A 21,793-nucleotide genomic window follows, 5' to 3' on the forward strand; every position below is an offset into this window, starting at 1 on the left:
TCTTCAAATGGCATCATGGGATCTCTTGCATCCACTGAAGCAAGCAGATGTGGCCTCGGTTTGACATTTCATCAAGAGGATAGCACCTCCAGTGGTGTGGCACTCCCTGGAGGTGCACTGGTCAACCTTAATTTTTGTGCTCATTTTCTAGAGTGGGACTTGAACCTGGAATCTTGAGACTCAGAGGTAAGTGTGCTACCAACTGAGCCACAACTGACACATAAGGGGAGAAATTTGCAGGATTATGGGGAAAGAGCAGGATAGGAAGACTATCCAACTAGTCTTTCAAAGCCCAGTGCAGGCATGTTGGGCTGAATGGCCTCCTCCTGCACTGTATGAATCTATGATAATAAATAAGAAAGCAAAAATAAATCCTGGTTGTTAATGCCTGCTATAAATAACAGAAAATTACTGTCCAGTCATGACATTTGGGCATTTTAAAAAGTTCACGTCACTGAGAAGAAAAGAATGAAATAAGCATATAAACAGCAATTTGCATTTAGTTTGTATAGTTTAAAAAAATCAGAAGCTGCCTCACATCAGTCTAACTAAAGCCAAAAGTTGACATTGAGCTACATAAGAGGACGTAAGGATAGGTGACCAAAAGCCTTCTCGAAGTTCTGGATCTTAAGCGGTGACAAAGGAGGAGAAAGAGGCAAAGAGGTTCAAGGAGGGAATTCTGGATCTTGTGGAGCCAGGCAGCTGAAGGCATGAGTTCCAAAGCTAAAGCGTTGAAAACTGGAGATTTGCAGGAAGCCTGAATTGGAGGAGCACGGAGATCTCAGAGGGCTATAGAGCTGGACAAGGTTAACAAAGGTAGGGAAAGGCAAGGCTGTGGGTGACAGTAGGAAGGACAGAATTGAATATCAGGATCAGAAATTAAGTGGAATTAATCAGGGCTTCAGCTCTGTAGGACTTGCTTCCACGTGCTCAAACCCCATAGGCCTGGATTTCCCACAGGGCGGGTTTGATGTTTGAGTGGGCGACCAGGGCTGGACTTCCAATGATACCCCAGCCTATTTTCTTGGATTGGCACTGTTTAAGCTTGAGGGTGTCTTCACTGCCAGTAGAAATGAGACCACCATCTCGAGTGAGGTGGATAGGAAGCTGTTGCAATGCTGCAACTCCAGAAAAGGAGGCAACAAAGGGGGCAGAACAGCCCTGGATACCAGCACCAGAGGGGCTTCTCCATCCAAAAGATGCATTAGAATGGAATATAAAAGTAGGGATGTTTTGCTACAGCTGCACAGGGCATTGGTGAGACATGAGCGGAATTTTCTGTACCCGCTGGCGTCAGGCATGTTTGGCGGCGTGAGCGGACAATATTGCGAGAAGGCCAAAAAATGGTTTCACAGCGGCTGCACTTTAAATGTGGCGCCCAGCGTGAAGAATCAGCAAGGTCACAGCGTGGCAGACGAATCAGAGCCCGCCTGCCATGGAAACGGTGCGTCTCCCAGCAATGCACGATAAATGAGGCAGGATTGGGACAATACGGTGTGAAAAGCTGCCATTGCGGCCGGCGGGTAAAACGTCCTTTTACCTGCCTGCGACCACACTTAGTGCAAACCTGAGACGATTCTGCCCCACATCTGGAGTACTGTGTAAAGTTTTGGCCTCTTTATTTAAGAAATGATATAAATGTGTCAGAAGCGTTTCAAAGAAGGTTCACTCGAACTGATACCTGGGATGGGGGGGTTATCTTATGCGGAAAGGTTGGACAGGTTCGGCCTGCAGTATCCGTTGGAATTTGGAAGATTGAGAAGTGCTCTCACTGAAACATATAAGATCCTTAGAGACTTGACCACGTGGAAGCTGAAAGGATGTTTCCCCTTCTGGGAGAGACTAGGGGCGGAATTGTCCATGCCCGACGGTGCCGGGTGTGCTCGGCAGCGCGAATGGACAATACGGCGAGAAGGCCAGAAATCAGTTTCACGCCATCGTGAAATCAGTTTGCAATCGTCCACTTAGCCCGTTGGTGGCGGGCCGCATTTCCCACCATCGGGCGTTGAGAATCTCATTGTAATACATCTGCATGTCATTATAAGGCCAGAGGAATCATCCCCTGTCCCCCCACCTCTGGATTGTCCACCCACGTCGGCATGATTGCACACCGGTACCAAACATGTCTTGACAAGTGGGACGTGCAGAAGTCGGAACTTACCGCTAGGACCTTGCTCACATCGCAGACATCCGAGGAGCAGAAGATGCTGCAGCCCGACAGTAATGGCACACTGGAGGAACACCTCATGGACTTGGCTCTGCTGCGAAACAGCTCACGGAAGTTGGAAAGTCACCGTTGATGCTCACAACGGTTGATGGTCGAGGGGGTGGAGAGGAAGGTCTAGGATCAACTGGGAGAAATAGATGTGTTGTGGGGTGGGTGAGGCTGTGAGGTGGGGAATGAAGGTGTTGGATTGGGGTGAGGTTGGGATGGGGGGAATGAAGGTGTTGCGGGGGAGGTTGGGAGCGGGGAAGGAGTACAGGGGGAGGAGGGGATAGCAAGGGAGAAGATGGCAACGGGGGAGGTAGGTGTAAGGGGGGGGGTGGAAGGTGTAAAGGAAGGAGCTTGGAAGGGAGAAGATGTGTGGAGAGGGGAGGGAGTCCAGGGAGAGGAAGGAGTGTGGAGAGGGGAGGCAGTAAGGCTGGAGGAAGAAGTAAGGGTGGAGGAAAGAGCTGGGAGGGAGGAAGGACTAAGTGGTGGAATAACTAAGGGTATCTGAAGGAGTCAGGATGGGGGGAGGACTAAGCAGTGGGGGGAGAGGATCAAGGTGGAAGAGTCCAGGGGATGGGGGAAGGGGGCCGGAGTGGGGTGGATGTCCAGGTGAAAGTTGGGGGCACAGGAGGGCCCTGATGAATCCATGACTGCATCCTGGTCAGTGAACTGAGGGTGGGCGTGGTATGAGGAAATGGCGAGAATGACCAAGGGCAGAGTGAGGTGGTAGGGTGGGAGGGTGAGGGCTCGATGGTAACGGTAGAAGGGACGGCGAGGGTAGTTGGCGGGGCTCGGAGGCAGACACAAACTCTGAGGGTGGGAAGGAGATGGTCGGGGGGGGGTGAATGTGGATGGGGGTGGGATTTTCGGGATGGAAGGGAATGTGCACGTTCACCTGGACATCCCCGAAGAAAAAGGGTTGTCGCTGGTAGGTCACGGAGGGGAGGTGGGAGGTGATGCCAGGGAGGTCAGCAGTGATGGGGGAAAGGAAATGGGTGACTGGGGGAGGGGCAAAGACCAGGGAGCGCATGAGAAACTGAATCAAGACCATGCTCTCTAAATCAAAAGTGAAATGACACTCGAGATCAGGTACTGCATGGTAGTGTGATCATTGGGTGGGCGGAGATACAGATCGGCTTAGATGGACAACTGAAAATAAACCCCAGAAGGCAGCATTCAAAATGCTCAGGAAATTGAGGTGGGTGTGATACGTGAAGGATCCGTGTGTGTGAGGGTGCTTGCACGAGGCTCCAAAAGGCCCTGCCTCACACACTTTTCCCTCCAGAATCACTCATTGGCCAGCTGCTCCCTCTGAGGTGACAGAGGATGAGGTTGAGGGGCTCACAGGCAAAGGGGACCCGGAGGGAGAGGACAGCCTCTGAGATTCCTGAGTGGATGACCCAGGGTGTCCAGCTGCCACTCCTCCTCCCTTCCGGTGCCTGGGGGCCTTGGCCTGACTCTTTGAGGGGAAGGAGCAGCTGGAGGGACATCGATGTGCCCCATTTCCCTCTCATGTTGCCACTGTAGGAACTCACCCATGAATACCGCAATGGAGTGCAGGTCTGCACATATCTCTGCGTTCTGCTGGACCAGGGTCTCCATGGTATTCACCATCCTCCCCATGGAGACCTCCATACGCACACACATGGGCACCACTTCATCAGAGAGCAGGCGGACGCACTCCTCCTACTCTTGTGCCACTCTGTTGAGGGTTTCCAGCAGCTCTGTGTGAATTCCCCCCCTTCTGCTGACTCTCCACAATGAGTTGGAAGGCTGAATCCAGAGGCTCGTCATCTGACCCAGACCTCACAGGTGCCTCTTCCCCAGCAGTCCTCCGAGTGCCGGGGAACTCAGCCGAACCTGCCTCCTCCTGCTGTGGACACGTGTCCGTGCGGTGACCACCAGCTTGTGAACCTGAGCCTGCTCTAGATCTCAGTCCCACCAAGGTGTGTGTCTCTGTGCTGGTGGAGGGTGTGGGGAAGCGCTGTGACGTAACTTCCAAGCTGCTTATTTCCAGCTCTTCAATGGAGGAGGGGTCCTCTTGGTTGGAGGTGAGGATGTGGATGGAGCTGAGGGACTGACTGGCTGAGGATGCCGGCCGCTTGGCGGAGCTCCCTGTGACCCAAAGTAGATATAAGTAGTGCATGACAGGAGAGTCAAAAGCAGGAGAGAGCACTCACAGTTACATTGAGAGAGGGATGATGTGGTGCAGGATCCTCTGGTGGGTGTTTGTCACCGACCTCACTGGCACCCGTGGGCGTGGTCCACGTCCTCACCAGTCAGCACGATGGCACACTCCTCAAAGTGAGTGAGGGGCCTAGTGTGGGCCACTCCACCCCTGGTCTGGGACCTCTCCCTGCTGTTGTGAGCCAGCTTCTCCTGCATGAAAACAGATGGGGAGAGTGTGAGCAGGATTCATGGCACAGGGTGGAATGTTTGTGTGGTGAGCGGAGCCATGGACGGGATGAGGGTGTGAGCTCCAGAGGATATGAGCCTGATGGAGATGTGAGGGTGTGTGAGAGAGTTAGCGTTGTTGTCCCTTCAGATGTGAGATCCCTGTGGATGTGTGATGGGTTTGTGAGTGTGTGAGTTGAGAGTGATGAGAAGCGTGACTTACCCTGGCAGAAAGGATGAGACCATTCATCCTGTAGCGGCACTGGATGGCTGTCCTCTTTTGCGGGGGCATTGGCACTGATCACTGCTGCTGCCACCACCTCCCATGCTGGATTGGTGATGCAGCTGCCCATCCTGCAGCCAGAGCGGGGGTAGAGGACATCACGGCGGCCTCCACGGTGTTCAAAAGGCGCTGGAAGGATGCCTTACTGATGCGGGGGCTGCAGTCTTTTTGCCTTTCAGGGCCATCCTGTTTTCTGTGCAGCAGTCCTGGGCTGGAAGCACTGAGACGTGTGCATGCAGCTGCACTTTAAATGAAATGGTGAGGTGATGGCATGGCGGGTGAATGAGAGCCCACCCACCATGGAAACAGTATGTTTCCTGGGAATGCAAAATTAATGCGGCGGGTTTGGGATGATACGGCGTGAGAAGCCGTCATCGCAGCCTGCAGGTAAAACGTTTTACCCGCCCGCTACCGCACTTCGTGCAAATCTGGGATGATTCCTCCCTGGAACAAGGGGACACAGTTTAACAATAAGGGGTCTCCCATCAAAAATGGAGATGAGGAGAATTTTTTCTCTCAGAGCGTCATGAGTCTTTGGAACTCTCTTTCCCAGAGAGCAGAGGAGGCAGGGTCATAGACTATTTTTAAGGCAGAGGTAGATAGATTCTTGATTAACAAAGGAGACTAAAGTTATCAGCGGGTAAGTGAAATGTGGAGTTGAGGGCACAATCCGATCGACCATGATCTTATTGAATGGTGGAGCAGGCTTGAGGGGCCGAATGGCCTACTCCTACTCTTGATTCGTATGTTCCACCCAGGGCCACCTCTTGGCTGGTGAGGGGAAGGAAAGGAAGTCAGACTGGTTCATGGGCTCATCGTTCCTCATCACCATTTACCTGTGGCAGGTGGTCTATGTTCCCTACTGTGGGGGTGAAAGGCTAGTCTGGCGGTGAGAGGATTGTGTGGCATGCCATCCAATTTTGGGGCAATCCGTCCCATAGAGTGAAAGCTCCTACCATTTGTTCAATGTTCTAAAGGCTACATCTAGTACTGTTCGTCCATTAGATCGTATATATTTAGGGTCTTAATTCTTCATAACAGCTCTGACAAAGCTCTTCATTTAAGTGGGGCTAATATATCACAGGGACCTTATCTATAAAATGAGAAGGGACAGAGGCTGACAAAAAATCCATTACGGCAAACCAGATGAATTCTCTGTCTAATCTTAGCTGACAATTCTTTTTTTTAAAGAGCATCATGTACAGCCATGCTGAAGGAATGCTTGTCAGTGAAACACTGGTAGGCGACTGTGGTCGGTGGTAAAAATGAGAGAAATGAAGCTCCGAGCATGATTTTTTGGAAATGTGATTTCTGACCTGAGACGATGAGAAATCTGGGCACATCCAGGGACAAACTGGCCTGTTATGGGATACTGGGAACAAACACAGTCAGTTAGGGCGCAAGATGTTCTGAGTCTAACCGCATGCTCAGCAGTCCTGTGAGTTAAGAACAAGCCAGTTCACGCAAGGTTGCCTCATGTACCACAGATCCTCCCCCACTTCTGGATTGTTTTCACTGCCACATCAGAGGCTGATCTTTCAGCCGCTACAGCCAACAAAACTCTGTGCAAAATCACTTAATAATTCTACCTTGTTTCCTTAAAGCCCTTGTGCCGAAATAGGTTTTCAGTCCCTACCCCCTCACCACCACTGACCCCCAACCCCCCCAACCATCTTAGCTTCCTTTCTCCTATCAATATCTCCCTCTCCTACATGTAGAGTACTCTAAGTATCAGCTCATCTCCCTCACTCCTGTGCATGTAGCAGTCATGACTGAAACACAGTGATAACTTTGCTGTTAGGCAGGAATTGGATGCAGAATAAATGCGGGTGCAGGTGACATTTACCAACCTCAATGTTATCACTAAAGGAAGATCGTGTACTGTGCAAACACCTGCTCCGCAAGTTATAAACCAGTTTTTCAATAAGAATCGAGTCCATCACAACTTTGATTTACTGAAAGAATGTAGCTAAGAGGCAGGAATTTTGTGATGTCTAATTTAAATTCTATATCGATATAGAATGACACGCTGTCAAGCCACACAAAATATCAGCTGGCATCTTGTATATTTATTATCTAGCCTTGACGCTGTAGTACAGTAATAGATGCAGGCTGTTAATTCTGAAGTATTACATTCGCCCTCTAATTGATTGTTTGGCTCAGCATGTATGATTGTAAGTGATGGTCATAGTGCAGAGATGACGTTACGTGATGTAAAATGACTTCATTTTGAAACTTCTGGCGTGGGTTGAATTCTTAACTCGAACAGTGTTTGATGACAAAACAAAAACAGAATTACCTGGAAAAACTCAGCAAGTCTGGCAGCATCGGCGGAGAAGAAATCAGTTAACGTTTCGAGCCTTCATGGCCCTTCGGCAGAACTGGAGCATAGTTAGAAGAAGGGAGAAATATAAATTGGTTTAAGGTGGGTGGGGGGGGGGGGAAGAGACACATTGAGGGTGTGGTGTGATGATTGTGGAGATGAGCAGATAATCAAAAGATGTCACAGACAAAAGGGTCAAAGAGGTGTTGAAGGTGGTGGTCTTTGTCTGAGAAAAGTGCTAATTAAGAATGGAAGACAGGATATTCAAAGTACAGCTCTAGTGGGGGTGGGGTGGAAAGACTAAAGGTTTTAGTTTTAGATTTAAAAATAATGGAAATAGGTGGGGAAAGAAGAATCTATATAAATTATTGAAAAAAAGCCGGTGGGGGGGGGAAGAAACGGGGTGGGGATGGGGGGAGGGGGAGTTTAAGATCTAAAGTTGTTGAATTCAATATTCAGCCCAGAGGGCTGTAAAGTGCCTAGTCGGAAGATGAGGTGCTGTTCCTCCAGTTTGCGTTGGGCAGGAACAGCACCTCATCTTCCGACTAGGCACTTTACAGCCCTCCGGGCTGAATATTGAATTCAACAACTTTAGATCTTAAACTCCCCCTCCCCCCATCCCCACCCCGTTTCTTTCCCCCCCCACCGGCTTTTTTTCAATAATTTATATAGATTCTTCTTTCCCCACCTATTTCCATTATTTTTAAATCTAAAACTAAAACCTTTAGTCTTTCCACCCCACCCCCACTAGAGCTGTACTTTGAATATCCTGTCTTCCATTCTTAATTAGCACTTTTCTCAGACAAAGACCACCACCTTCAACACCTCTTTGACCCTTTTGTCTGTGACATCTTTTGATTATCTGCTCATCTCCACAATCATCACACCACACCCTCAATGTGTCTCTTCCCCCCCCCCCCACCCACCTTAAACCAATTTATATTTCTCCCTTCTTCTAACTATGCTCCAGTTCTGCCGAAGGGCCATGAAGGCTCGAAACGTTAACTGATTTCTTCTCCGCCGATGCTGCCAGACTTGCTGAGTTTATCCAGGTAATTCTGTTTTTGTTTTGGATTTCCAGCATCCGCAGTAGCTTTTAGTTTTTATCTTAGTGTTTGATGACAGTTGCTTATCCCCAGTTTCTTTCAGTTCTTTTAATACAGAGTCTTGGAACAACAGCTGCTCCCCCTCAGTCTTGCTGACCATTGCCAAAAGCAGATCATTCTCAGCCTCCTATGCTGTTGCCACGAATAACCATGTGAATGCCAAAAGACAATTGCGGCAAGGTAAACAACTATTTTATATTCTTAGCATATGTTTTTAAAATTAAGCTCAGTCCTAGACTCCCCAACTAGTAAAAGTCGTTTCTCCCAATCTACCCTCTCTGTTCCCCTTAATATCTTGAAAACTTCAATAAAATTACCCCATAATCTTCTAACCTGCTCTGTTAAAAGTTGGTGTAATTCTTTTGGCATCTGGTGTGTTGGTTATAGTTCTTAGTGCTGCCGTCCTGATGTGGAATTCTCTGACGAGTATGCTCTTTTGTTAGGTTACTCTACAAACATCTCACCTCTCACCTCCCCGGGCCATTCACCAATCCAGGGGACTCCAGCCAGTAGTCCCACCAGCAAAACCTCTGCTGTTGAATTCCCAGACACTGCAGATATACTGACCAAACCAGGCCGCAATCCACATAAGCCCTTAACTTACACTCAGAGTGCACCGGACGTCGCAGGGCAGTACAGGAGCACGTGCATTGTGTGTAGTAGGTAAGGTTTTCAGTATTTTATGCACTCCTGTATTGCATTTTATAATTTGCTATCATCTTTTGAGATGGGGGGGTAGATTTGTCTGTGCTCAACAGTGTTGAATGGTCAACAACAAACCGAATGTTATCCATTATCCAATGGAATTAAGAATCAGGAGGATGTGAAAGGGGCTGTTGATTTGCTGTCATCTGTTGTACACTAGCACACAATGTCAAAATTAGCCCCAGTTTGCAGTTTGTTGACTTCCTTAAACTTTAAACCTCAAACAATTTGCACTAAGTATATAAGTCTGCCTATCTCCATTGCCAATTCATTAGTATATTTCCATTCTGATTGTCAAACAGGTTTCAAGGTACAGGTTTGACTCTGAGAGAGTCTGATCAGCTGGCTTCAGGAAAACATTAGTGATCTTCTGTAACAAAACAATGCCACTTATCACATTTGTCTGAAATGAACAAGGAAACCATTTAAACCATCGCTCTCTTGCCTGTGGGAAACTGATGGGATTGGGTGCAATGCTGGATTCACACCCTGTCCAATTTTACGCTCCGCTGAAGTCAATGATGAATAAAATTGGGCAGGTGTAAAACCAATCTTCCACCTGATCCCGTGAGTTTCTGTCTGCCAAGTTAGTTTAAAATGACCCCCCTAGGGCTCCTAACATTTCTAGTTGCGTCAGAACAGCAGGTTGTGATTTAAACAGAAGCAGAGCTTTCTGCTTTTTCACACTTGTTTTCTCATTTTTCACTTCCAGCATAGACATATTACTGTTATTCTGAAGTTGGCTGTTTACATTTATTTAATTAATATCCTGTGCAACTGTGTAGCAAAGGTAAACTATCCCTCCTCGTCCTTCCCAACCTGTCTGCAGCCTTTGCCACGGTTGACCACACCATCCTTCTTGAACACCTCTCCACTGTTGTTCAGTCAGGCGAGACTGATCTCAACTTGTTCCATGTTTATCTGTCTAATCATAGCCAGAGAATCATCTGCAATGGCTTCTCTTCCCACTCTCACACCGGTGCTTCTGATGCCCTCCAACGATCTATCCTTGTCTCCTTCCTGTTTACAATCTGCCTACTTCCTCCTCAACGGCATCATCTGAAAACACAGGCCTGGAATTTTGTCCATGAGTCAGGTGCAGAGAGTCAGGAGAATTCCCAGCTCCATGAACCCGACTTTTAGAAACGGCTGCCCAAACAGTACATTTTCAGTCCGGGGAGTGGGCGGGCTAGACCGGAAGTCTGGGCAACTGTCCCCGGAAGTAGCAAGCTGGATGTCAAATCCGGAGGGTGGGCTTCCTGCCTGCCATGAGGGTCCAGCACTGTGTCCAAAAATGTAAAAGAAAACATAAAACATCCCTCCAGCCCTCACACCACCCCCAGCCCCCAATACACACACTCCCAATGCCCCATCCATGCAAGCCATGCCACTTCATGCCCTGCACCTACCCCATAATCATTTATACCCTCAGTGCCAACCTATGCCCCTGTACCCATTCCCATGTCCCTGCATAGCCCCATGCTAACATAGTGCCAACCCATGCCCCCATCCACCATCCTTTGCCCTTAAACCCACCATGCCAACTTTTTTTTTATTCATTCACAGGCTTCGCTGGCTGGGCCAGCATTTATTGCGCATCCCTATTTGCCCTTGAGAAGGTGGTGGTGAGCTGCCTTCTTGAACCGCTGCAGTCCATGTGGTGTAGGCACACCCACAGTGCTGTTAGGGAGGGAATTCCAAGATTTTGACGCAGGGCCAGTGAAGGAATGGTGATATATTTCCAAGCCAGGATGGCGAGTGACTTGGAGGGGAATTTCCAGGTGATGGTATTCCCATCTATCTGCTACCCTTGTCCTTCTAGATGGTAGTGGTCATAAGTTTGGACTCACCCAGTATCCATCATGGGCAAACCTCAGGACCCATTCAGAGGTGTGATAAAATAAAGTTCTTTAAAATAAAGTTCTAAGTGTCTATTGCAGACTTCACTATGTTGAAAAAAAACACTCATTCATAAAAATCCATTTACTACATTGACATTACTTCAACTACATAAAACCTTATAACAACAAGCATTTCATTTAACTCCACAATTGCTTATAACAAGTGTTGGAGTTCATTGTCCCACTTCAAAAAGTTTATAAACACTTGCAGCTGTGAATCAAACTGTGAAATGAGAGGCACCCAACTGTGGAAATTGATGGTTGTGAAATCTGTCATTCAGCAGTAATCCAGTAATAGAAGCCCTCAGACTTATGTCAACAGAGTGAAATAGCAAGCAATGATTTTTTTTAACACTCCAGGCACTTTTTTTCAAAAGATTTAAAGGGTGGGTCTATCAAATAGCTTGACACCTCCCTTTGATAGAACCTCTTAACAGGTCCTCATGACACTTTTGACAGGTCCTTTTGATAGTCCATGTGACAGGTTATCTTGGCATTTTTCACAGGTGCTCGTGACACTTTTGACTGGTCCTCTTGATGGATGCTTTTGACAGTTTTGACAGTTAATTTTGACAAGTCTGTTGACATTTCCAATGAGCTTGACAGTTAATGAGCTTATGTACTTTTTGCATGCATTCATGCCTACTTTTAACAATTCCAAAGGGCACCTTACCTCCCCCAAAGATGTCATAGGACCACATTGAAAGGGGTACCCTGGCTATCCAAAGAAATGCACAATGTTTTGACCTGCTCTTACCAGGTCCACTCTGCACACTTCCGGTTTCGCACTCCTGGGCTACCAAAATCTGACTTCACTGGAAGAAGGTGATGATTTAAATGGCCAGCTGTCTCCGTAAACTGCGCATCGCGAAACACAAACTGTCCCCATTCGGAAATGCAAAGTGCCACTTTTGGAGGCAGGGCTTATGATTTTGGACACTTCCACTATTTTTGCCACAATGCAGCGAAAATCCAGGCCATAGTGTCAGTTTGCCTGTGGACACTGACAGCACCCAGCTCTACTTAACCAACTCTCTCAACCGCTTCATTGTTTTAAATTTGTCGGGCTGCTTGTCCGACATCCAACACTGGATGAGCAGAAATTTTCTCTAACAGAATATTGAGAACAGTAAAGCCATTGGCTTTGGACCCACAGCAATTTCCGTTCCCAAGTGACAGACTCTCTCTCTCTCTCCCTGGCAACTGTCTGAGGCTGAACCACACTATTCGCGATCATATTTGACCCTGAGATGAGCCCCCCACCACACATCTGTATCATCGCTAAGACCGCCAACTTCGACCTCCATAAAATCGCCTGATTCCATTCCTACCTGAGCTCACCCAAAACCCTCATCCATGCCTTTCTTACTTCAAGACTCGACGATTCCAATGCATCCCTGACCAACCTCCCACATTCATAAATTTGAGGTAATCAATAGTTTGCTTCCTGTGTCGCTAACTCACACCAAGTCCTGTCCACCCATCACCCTTGTGCTCACTGACCTACTCTGGCTCCCAGTTAAACAATGCCTCAGTTTTAAAATTCTCATCATTGTTTTCAATCCCTCCATTGCCTTGCCCCTGCTTCTGTCTCTGTAATCTCCTCCAGCCCCACAACCCTCCAAGATATCTGCACTCACCTAATTTTGGCCACTTGTCCATCCCCATTTTAATCACTCCACCGTTGGTGGCCATGTCTTCAGCTACCAAACACCAAAGCACTGGAATTCCCTCCTTAAATCTCTTCAGCTCTCTAACTCTCCACCCACCTTTAAGATGTTCCTTCAAACCTGACTCTTTGCCCAAGGTTTTAGTATCTTGCCTAATAACACCTTAAATGGCTGGTGTCAGAAATTTGCTTTAATGCTCCTGTGAAACTCTGTGAAGCTTTTTGCTACATTAACAAGGCTGTATAAATGGAAGTTGTTGTAATGACTCTCAATGTTAGTTTCATAATTTCAGCTGGCAGGCAGTTTTGTTCCTTTCAGCCTCTGATTGAGCCATATAATATTTTCAGTGCGATGTTTACTGGTTCTGGCACAAGTATAGGGATTGGTGTCTGCTTACAAAAATGGTTCCCATTCTTTTTCTCCCAGCTAGTTGAGGTCCCTTCACACAGGACAATAAACTGGCTACATGACTGCGGTCTATGGGGAAGAAAGTCATCGTGCAGCAAGACCTGGACAATATCCAGGCTTGGGTTGATAAGTGGCAAATAACATTCATGCCACACAAGTGTCAGGCAATGACCATCTCCAACAAGAGAGAATCTAACTATCACCCCTTGACATTCAATGGCATTAGCATCGCTGAACCCCCTACTATCAACATCCTGGGGGTTAACAGTGACCAGAAACTGAACTGGACTAGCCATATAAATACTGTGGCTACAAGAGCAGGCCAGGGGCTAGGAATCCTGCAGTGAGTAATTCAACTCCTGACTCCCCGAAGCTTGTCCACCATCTACAAGGCGTAAGTCAGAAGGGTGATGGAATACTCACCACTTGCCTGGATGAGTGCAGCTCGAACAACACTCAAGAAATTTGACACAAGCAGGACACAGCAGCCCGCTTGATTGGCACCCCATCCACAAACAGCCACTCCCTCCACCACCAATGCACAGTGGCAGCTGTGTGTACCATCTACAAGATGCACTGCAGGAATTCACTAAGCCTCCTTCGACAACATCTTCCAAACCCATGACTATTACCATCTAGAAGGACAAGGACAACAGACAAATGGGAACACCACCACCTGGAAGTTCCTCTCCAAGCCACTCACCATCCTGACTTGGAAATATATCGCCGTTCCTTCACTGTCGCTGGGTCAAAATCCTGAAACTCTCTCTCTAACAGCACTGTGGGTGTACCTACACCACATGGACTGCAGCAGCTCAAGGCAGTTCACCACCACTTTCTCAAGGGCAATTAGAGTCCGGCAATAAATTCTGGCCCAGCCAGCAACAACCACTTCCCATGAATGATTTTTTTAAAATGAACTGCCACATAAAAGGGTGGTGTTGCATTATTCACCTGTTGTAGACCCCTCGAGATATCCAGTTCCACTGACGGATATAAAATTGAATATGAAAGAATGTATATAGACAGGTGATGCAATACTTCCCATTTAAGTATCACTGCCCAAGAGAAATTTCTACCCTTATCAGTCCAGACTTGCCCACTTTCCTAGTACTACTCAATATGACAAGTGCAGTCTCTTCTCTTGCACCTGGCTACCGCTTTTGGTGTTTCAAGTGCTTCTCTGGAAGTGGAAGTGATCGGAGACCCCACCAGTGGACCCAATGTGCCTTTGTGTATTTAAGCAAACTTCTGCTTTATGTTAACTTCATTTGAACCTGCTTTAGAAGCACAGTTGATTTAATTCTAATCGTTGGTGGTTTCTCAAATGCTAACGGGTGATTGAATTGTTTAGAGAAGGAAGCTTCTGCCTTTGCGTCTCTTCCAAGATTTGTGAATGATAAAATGTAGCAGCTATCTAATGTAAATGATGCCTTTCTGTTTGGAAAGGCTCTCAAGCATTGCAAACAAATAGCCAGCAATTCATTAACTGAGCAAACAAAAGAGAACAAATGTGAAATTTCTCATAACCAATGCAGCCTCTCATCAACTTACTTTTACAGAATTCTGATTACAAAGCATATTTGGTGAGTTTGAATGAGGGCTGTATAATCATTGTGCAACAATATCAACTACTCGTTAACTATTACATGTCATTAAGATGAAAGAACATGCATTTATCTACTGCCTATATCTATATCTTTGGAACCAATGAAATATTTTTGGAATGGAATCACTGTTAGGTAGACAAATGTGATGGTCAATGTTTGCACACTGCAAGATCCCAAAAACAGCAAATAAGATGAATGGCCAATTAATATGGGGCTTTCTGGGCTGTGTTTGTTGCGGGAGCAATGTTGGCCAAAATAATAAGAGAACTCCTTGTTCTGCTTTGAACAGCACCGTAGAATATTTTGCAACTCCTCCTGGGCTCAGGCACAAAATCTAGGTTGGCATGTTCTTGTGGTACTGAAGGAGGACTCCCTCATTAGAGGTGCTATTCTTTAGTGAGACGTTTAGTGAGGAGGCAAATAACAAGTGAGATGAATGATCAGCGAACCCATTTTTGAAGCTGTTGATTGAGGGAGGACTGTTGGCCAGGAACCCAGGAGAACTCTGCCCTGGAAATATGGGCTCTTGGTCAATTTGGATGATTAAGGGATTTCACCTTAGCCATTAGAGAAACCCTTTTTTGGACTTCTGAAATGTAACATCCTTCAGACTGTATGCTTCTGTTCAAATTATTGTGAAATTACTTTGGAATTTATCTCAGTTTCTATCTCAGTTGATTTTTGTTCATGTTTTTGAGTCAGTGTTCCTAAGGGGGGAACTTTAGCATTTCAAGTCACGTTAAAGTCATTAGGAGTTGGCTTCATTATCAATGGACATAATTTGATATTTAAAATAGTTTGCATAGTCACATGTCCTGGAGATCCTTCCATAGTTTTTAATTGATCATCGTTTTTAAATGTAATGCAACAATCTGTATAATCAAGACAATAAAGTAATCAGAAAAAAAGACTTGTATTGTATTCATATAGCACTGCCCATGACCTCAGGATGTCCCAAAGTGCTTTACGGCCAACAAAATGCTTTTGGCCTGTAGCCACTGTTCCAATGTAGCAATAGTGGCCAAATTTTCCAAACAGCAAAGTGCCACAAACACCAACATGATAAATAACAAGATAATTTGTTTCATTGATGTTGATTCATGGATAAATATTAGCTTGGACATCAGGGGGAACTCCCCTACTCTTCTTCAAAATAGTGCTGTGGCATTTTTTTGTATCCCCTCCAAGCCGCTCACCATCCTGACTTGGAAATATATCATAGTTCCTTCACTGTTGCTGGATCAAAATCCTGGAGCTCCCTCCCTAAAAGCACAGTGGGTGTGTCTAAATCACATGGACTGCAGTGGTTCAAGAAGGCAGCTCACCACCACCTTCTCAAGGACAATCAGGGATGGGCAATAAACACTGCCCTAGCCAACGACGCCCACTTCCATTAATGAATATATAAAAAACACTTAAATGCAGACAGGGACTTCACACTGCTGAAGCCTACATTGGCACTCACTTGGCTTGCATCAGAAGGTCACCGTTTCAGTACTAAAACGCAACCTGGTCACCATTCCTTTTTTTTTAAAAGCTACCTTTCTCAGTTGAATTCAAAGAGTCGAAACAGAGGTAGTTTGGGGTAGATTTAGACTCTTAAGCCGGGATTTTCCGGCCCGTTCGTGGCAGGACCCACCGCTGGAGCTTCGGCTGCCCAGTCAGAAGTCCCATTGAATTTCGACCGGACAGGCGATCCCGGCAGCGTTTGGAGCCAGAAAATCCCACCCTTAGCGGTTTTGAAAATGTTAAAAAGGGGATGTGTAAATCAAAGCGACACCACTATCCATTGTTGATGGATGTGGTGTGCTGTTCATTCTCACGGTCAGTTTTGAGGCTTACAAATCTTGGCGCTACAAACAAACAGGTGTCAGGAGAAGTTGGAGAAATTCTTTGCCTCTGAGCAGAAACAGACCATCATTTTCATAAAGATTATTTTTTAAGAAAAGAATTTTGCAGATCATAGGATTCAGAGCCATGAAACAATGTGCATGCATTCCTGAGGGGACACAAAGCACACAAATTTAATTTCCAGAAATATTGCACTCCCTGCAGATACTGAGGATGAGAGTGCGAATTGTTCCCCTGTCTTGAAACCAGGTGATGGAAAATAGCCGCAGGCTTTTATTTTTGAAGTGTTTTGAGTTGCTTCACGCCAGAAAGGCATTAGAGGCTGGAGGTTACAAGGGCTTTTCTCTTGGGGGAAGCTGTCTGTGTTTTTCTTTCTTGACTTCGTTCTGAGTTACCTGACATACAGAACAAGTGTGATTTGAGTTAAAAGCAAAGGCAGCTACAGCACTATTGTTTGCACCTATTTTCCTGGACAAAATAAAGTGAAAGGTTTTGATGGTGAGAACACATGGATGAAATTTCCTGGGTTAGACAATGCCACTCCCCGGCCAATCCTACCTTTCGCAAACTCTCTTCCCCATCCCTCCGCAGCTACTAACTCAGCTGTACCTTTATCTCCTTGTTTATTTATTTGATTGCCATCAGTCAGTAGTGTTCACAGGATGTTTAGCATTGGCGAGACTGCTTCATACACTGTGCCTCTCCCAGGATTAAATGTATCTGTTTAAAACATGAAAGAGTGCCTCCTGACTTCCTGAGGATTCACAGGTATTTTTACAGTGAGTGTGGCACTAAGTCATACAGATCAGTCACCAATTTGCATTAACTGTCTCACCCAGGATAGCAATGGGGGCACACCAATTGATGACGGGTGCTTGGAGTAAAGAGGGGTTAGCACTAACTCACATCTCATATCTCATTGCTTTGTAGTGACACATGAATATTGCATCTCATATAGGAGCACGGCCACAAAGAACCAAGGCTGGTTTTTGTCTTCTCCCTGTGGATGTTCTTATCCTGTCATTAATTATATTCATTCAATGAATAGATTTGCATCATGCAATGGCAAAATGTCATCATTGATTTAGTCACTTTCCCCACAGTTTAAGCAATATTTTATTATTGTTCCTCCCATTTTGTATTGCATACTTCCTATTCTATTTAGAATCGTTTGCCTCTTCCCCACCCAAAATGGTAACCAGACCTTTGCAAACAGACCAGCTGAGAGTTGCACGAGAGTAGTAGAGAGTGGATTCTTTCTTTCTCTCCTATCCTTTCGGGATGTTTGGTCGCTGCCCTCAGTATGATGAGGATGTCTTCCCTCAGTAGATTATGAGGTAACAAGTAAGACTGACCTTCCCTATCACATGAAACGTGAGATGCCTTGTGCTGAGAAAATGGGTGCCAGGGACAAGAATAAAAGGATGCCCAGAAAGAAAAACAGTTCAAAATTTTCAAATCCCAGTAAAAGTCAGCATTGGCATGAGTAATACTAGAATTCCATTTTAAGGTATACAGGACCAATTTGGACAAGTTTTACTGGTATCCTTCATTTCCAAGTTTTACTGTTTTTTTTTTCCTTTTGGCTGTGTAGGTCAGTACCACCACTGTAAAATAACCTCTAAATCCCACCTCCAAGGAGCTCCATATTCTGTACCAAAGGACTTATCAAAGACCTGTTAGTTTTTTGCAGGCTGGATAGGGATTAAGCATTTATGGTAAGAGAACATTAATGAGTATGGCAGCAGTTTTCACCATATGGGTTTCAGTGAAGCTACTGTGAAGAGCTGGTATCATCCACCGAATGGAGTTATTGTGAAGAGCTTGTAACATCCACCCAAGCTGTGATGGGAAGATGACATTTGTCCTCATGCAAGAACATTGCAGACAGCCTTTCAATTCCTGTTGGAAAATAAGGGCCATTTCAAAGCATTGTATGTGGGAAAGGGGTTAACATACTTCAAAATCTGTGACACTTATAAGTTACTACCAAATAAAATCTTTGATTACGTCTAAAATTTTAACTTGCAGGCAAAGATTGCTCATAAACTCCCTATGTTTATATACTCGTTCTTTGCTAGATTAAGTATCATTTAAATGTGTCTTTCCTATCTAATAAACATGAGTGCTTCACAGATAATGTAAAATAATCTGTTCAATCCATCTGGATTCTTCCAGATAAGGCATTAATCTATTTCCTTCTAGTTAGCATACCAGAAAGGTATGCTGGTTTGCATATATTAGCATATCTAGTGCAATAACTACTCCTGGAGCCTTCACTTCATAAAATCATTATAACAGAGAAGGAGACTATTTGGTCCATTGTGTTCATGCCAGCTCTCTGCAGGAGCAATTCAATTAGTCCCATGCCCAGGGCCTTCCCCATTAACCCTGCAAATATTTTCCCTTCAGGTGCTTATCCAACTCCCTTTTGAGAACGATGATTGAATCTGCCTCCATCACACTCTCAGGTAGTGCATTCCCACTCCGAAATGCTCACTGTGTGACAAAGTCTTTCCTCAAGTTATCATTGTTTTTTTTTGCCAGTCATCTTAAATTGGTGTCCTCTGGTTCTCGACCCTTCTGCCAATGGGGATAGTTTCTTCCCAGCTAGTCTGTCTAGACCCCTCATGATTTTGAACACCTCCATCAAATCTTCTCTCTACCTTTTCTTCTTTAAGGAGAACAACCTCAGCTTCTCCAATCTATCCATGTAACTGAAGTCCCTCATCCCTGGGAACATTCTTGTAAGTTTTTTTTGCATCCTCTCTAAAGCCTTCACATCCTTTCTAAAGTGCTTAGAATTGGACAAAATACTCCAGTTGATATTTTATACAATTTTATCATAGCTTCCTTGCTTTTGTACTCTATGGTCAGGGTTTTCCGTGCCTGCTGGTGTCAGGTGTGAGCGGACAATATGGCGAGAAAGCCAGAAATTGGTTTCACAACATCGTGAAACTAGCTTGCGATCATCCGCTCTGCCCATCAATGGTGGGTCATGTTCCCCACTATCAGACGTCGGGACCTCATTGTCATACATCAGCATATCATCATAAGGCCAGCCCACCAGATTCATCACCACCCACCTCCCCATCCCCCGGATTGTTCGCTCACATCAGCGGGAAAATGCTCTGACGTGTTTCATAGCAGCATATATAAGGCGTGCACTTAGCAGGCTGCACTTCACTCGAGACCCCAAAGTTTGTTTGTCTACTTTGCTTCGGGCAGCACTCGCAGTCATCAGCGCCAGGCCTCACAGGCAGGCGTCTACCTACCAGACCAGTCAAATGTGGGTGGCTTTTCAATAACTGCAGGGCTAGGGCTTACTTGGGGAAGGGGGAGAAGCAGCCTCAGGCAAGGGAAGAGGCTGCAGGGTGAGGGCTGTACTGGAGAAGGGGGGTATCCCAGGGTGTGTGTGTGGGGGCACAAGTTGATCTGTGCAAGTGGTCTCAAGATGGTGAGGGCTGAGGAGGCAATCTCCAGAGGAGATGAGGCCAGGTGGAGATGTGAGGGTGTGTGTGAGAATGGGTAGTGATGTCCCTTGAGCTGGCAGTGAGTGAGATACCAGTGAATGTGTGATGGGCTTGAGTGTGTGAGTTTAGAGTGATGGGATGGTTGCCTTACCCTGGCTGCACAGATGAGATCATTCATCCTCTACCTGCATTGGATGGCTAATCTCTTCTGTGCAGCATTGACACTGATCACCACTGCCATTGCCTTCCAATCCGGAGTGGTAATGTTCCATCCAAAAGGTGCTCGAGGGCTGCAGTCTTCTTGCTTTCTGGGGCAATGTCTTCTTTGCTGCAGTCCTGGGCTGGAAGCACTGAGCACGGCCGTACTTTAAATGTGTTGCCTAACGTGATGAAGTGGCGAGGTGACGGCATTGCAGGCGAATCGGAGGCCGCCTGCCATGGAACCGGCATGTATCCCGGGAATGCATAATTAATGTGGCGGGTTTGAACCTACTGCAAATCTGGGATGATTCCACCCTACGTCCCTGAGAATAAACTCATCAGGGTTACCAATGTGCGCTGCTACTGGGGGCGCATCACATACCAAAATATCAGGGAGGAACTGTCCACCATTGCCCAACTCTGGTGGAGGTCCCTCAGTAGTCCATGTCCTGTATGATCCTGAGCTCTGGGGTCCTGTTCACTGGATTTGGAGCATAGTGATCAGAAAGAGCATTGTTATCTTAGGCTTCAGTAAAAGGTCGACAAAGCGTAAAGAATTGAAGAGAGACAGACATCAGAGCTAATTGCAGTCATGGGATACAACGCAATGCAAAAGAACTTTCATACATGACCTTCTCCATTCCTGACAGAAATAGCACCTATGTCCATGAGGTTTCCCATCAATTTTATGGAGAAACCAGCTCCCGCCTGTTCATTAACTGGTTAAGATCAAAAACTCTGCACATTCTACCTCTACAATGTACTACAGCATTGGCATAAACATCTGGTCATCTATTGAATGTCTGTTCAGTTACTATCACAACACATGTGGCAATGTTCATTTTGACATTGTAAGGAATATGATGTAGCTTCATGCGTTATCATATTGTACACAGTATAATGTCATATGCAACTACTAAAACTGTGTCATATCAGACACCAAATTTGTCAGCTAAGATAACATGAACCAAGCAAAGCCCCTGAGTAAGTGTAAGTAAGATAAATATTTGGACAGGTGACGGTAATGGGAGTAAAATAACCAGATATTAGTAACTAAAATAACTGTAAAATGTCCAGTACGAATTTCATTCAATGTTTCAAATCAAAACCAGATTGTAGAGCTCCTGTTGTTGATATATACACTAGCACACCACTACTCTATAATGAGAGTTTACTGAAGTGTTGGTATATATTTCACTGGGTAAGGGAATGAGGTGGGTGATTGTAAAATATATGATTCCTTTTAAATACAGCATGTGGAAAACAATTTGCATTTATGTAGCACCTTTAGTGTTGTAAAATGTCACAAAGTGCTTCACAGGAGTGTTATCAAATTATATTTAGCACCACACCACTAAAAGATTCATTTCAACTGGTGACCAAAAGCTTGGTTAAAGAGGCAGGGTTTAGGGGTGGGGGGTGGGGAGGAGGAAAGAGAGAGATAGAGAGGTGGGGTCTTCTAGGTAGGGACTTCCAGAGCTTGGGGTGTAGGTAGCTGAAGGCATGGTTCATATCCCAATGGTGGTTCGATGAAAATTGGGGATGCACAAGAAATATGAACTGGAGAAGCACTGAGCTCTTTAAGGGTTGTGGAGGAGGCTATGAAGATAGGAAGGGACAAAATCATGGATTTCATTTTATGGCGGTACTAGATTC

At 45.8% G+C, this 21,793-nt stretch overlaps 1 protein-coding gene across 1 annotated transcript in view; it reads left to right on the forward strand.

Moving 5' to 3' along the window:
- The window catches only part of pde3a (phosphodiesterase 3A, cGMP-inhibited), a 476,982-nt gene that overhangs the window by 387,229 nt on the left and 67,960 nt on the right, over positions 1-21,793 (forward strand). Inside the window, exons 5-6 of the mRNA XM_078553602.1 lie at positions 8,362-8,498; positions 8,762-8,981. Coding sequence (XP_078409728.1) covers positions 8,362-8,498; positions 8,762-8,981 — 357 coding nt within the window. The remainder of the gene's footprint in view (positions 1-8,361; positions 8,499-8,761; positions 8,982-21,793) is intronic.

Source organism: Cetorhinus maximus, chromosome 12, assembly GCF_964194155.1.
Source record: "Cetorhinus maximus chromosome 12, sCetMax3.hap1.1, whole genome shotgun sequence".
In the NCBI taxonomy this organism is placed as follows: Eukaryota; Metazoa; Chordata; class Chondrichthyes; order Lamniformes; family Cetorhinidae; genus Cetorhinus; species Cetorhinus maximus.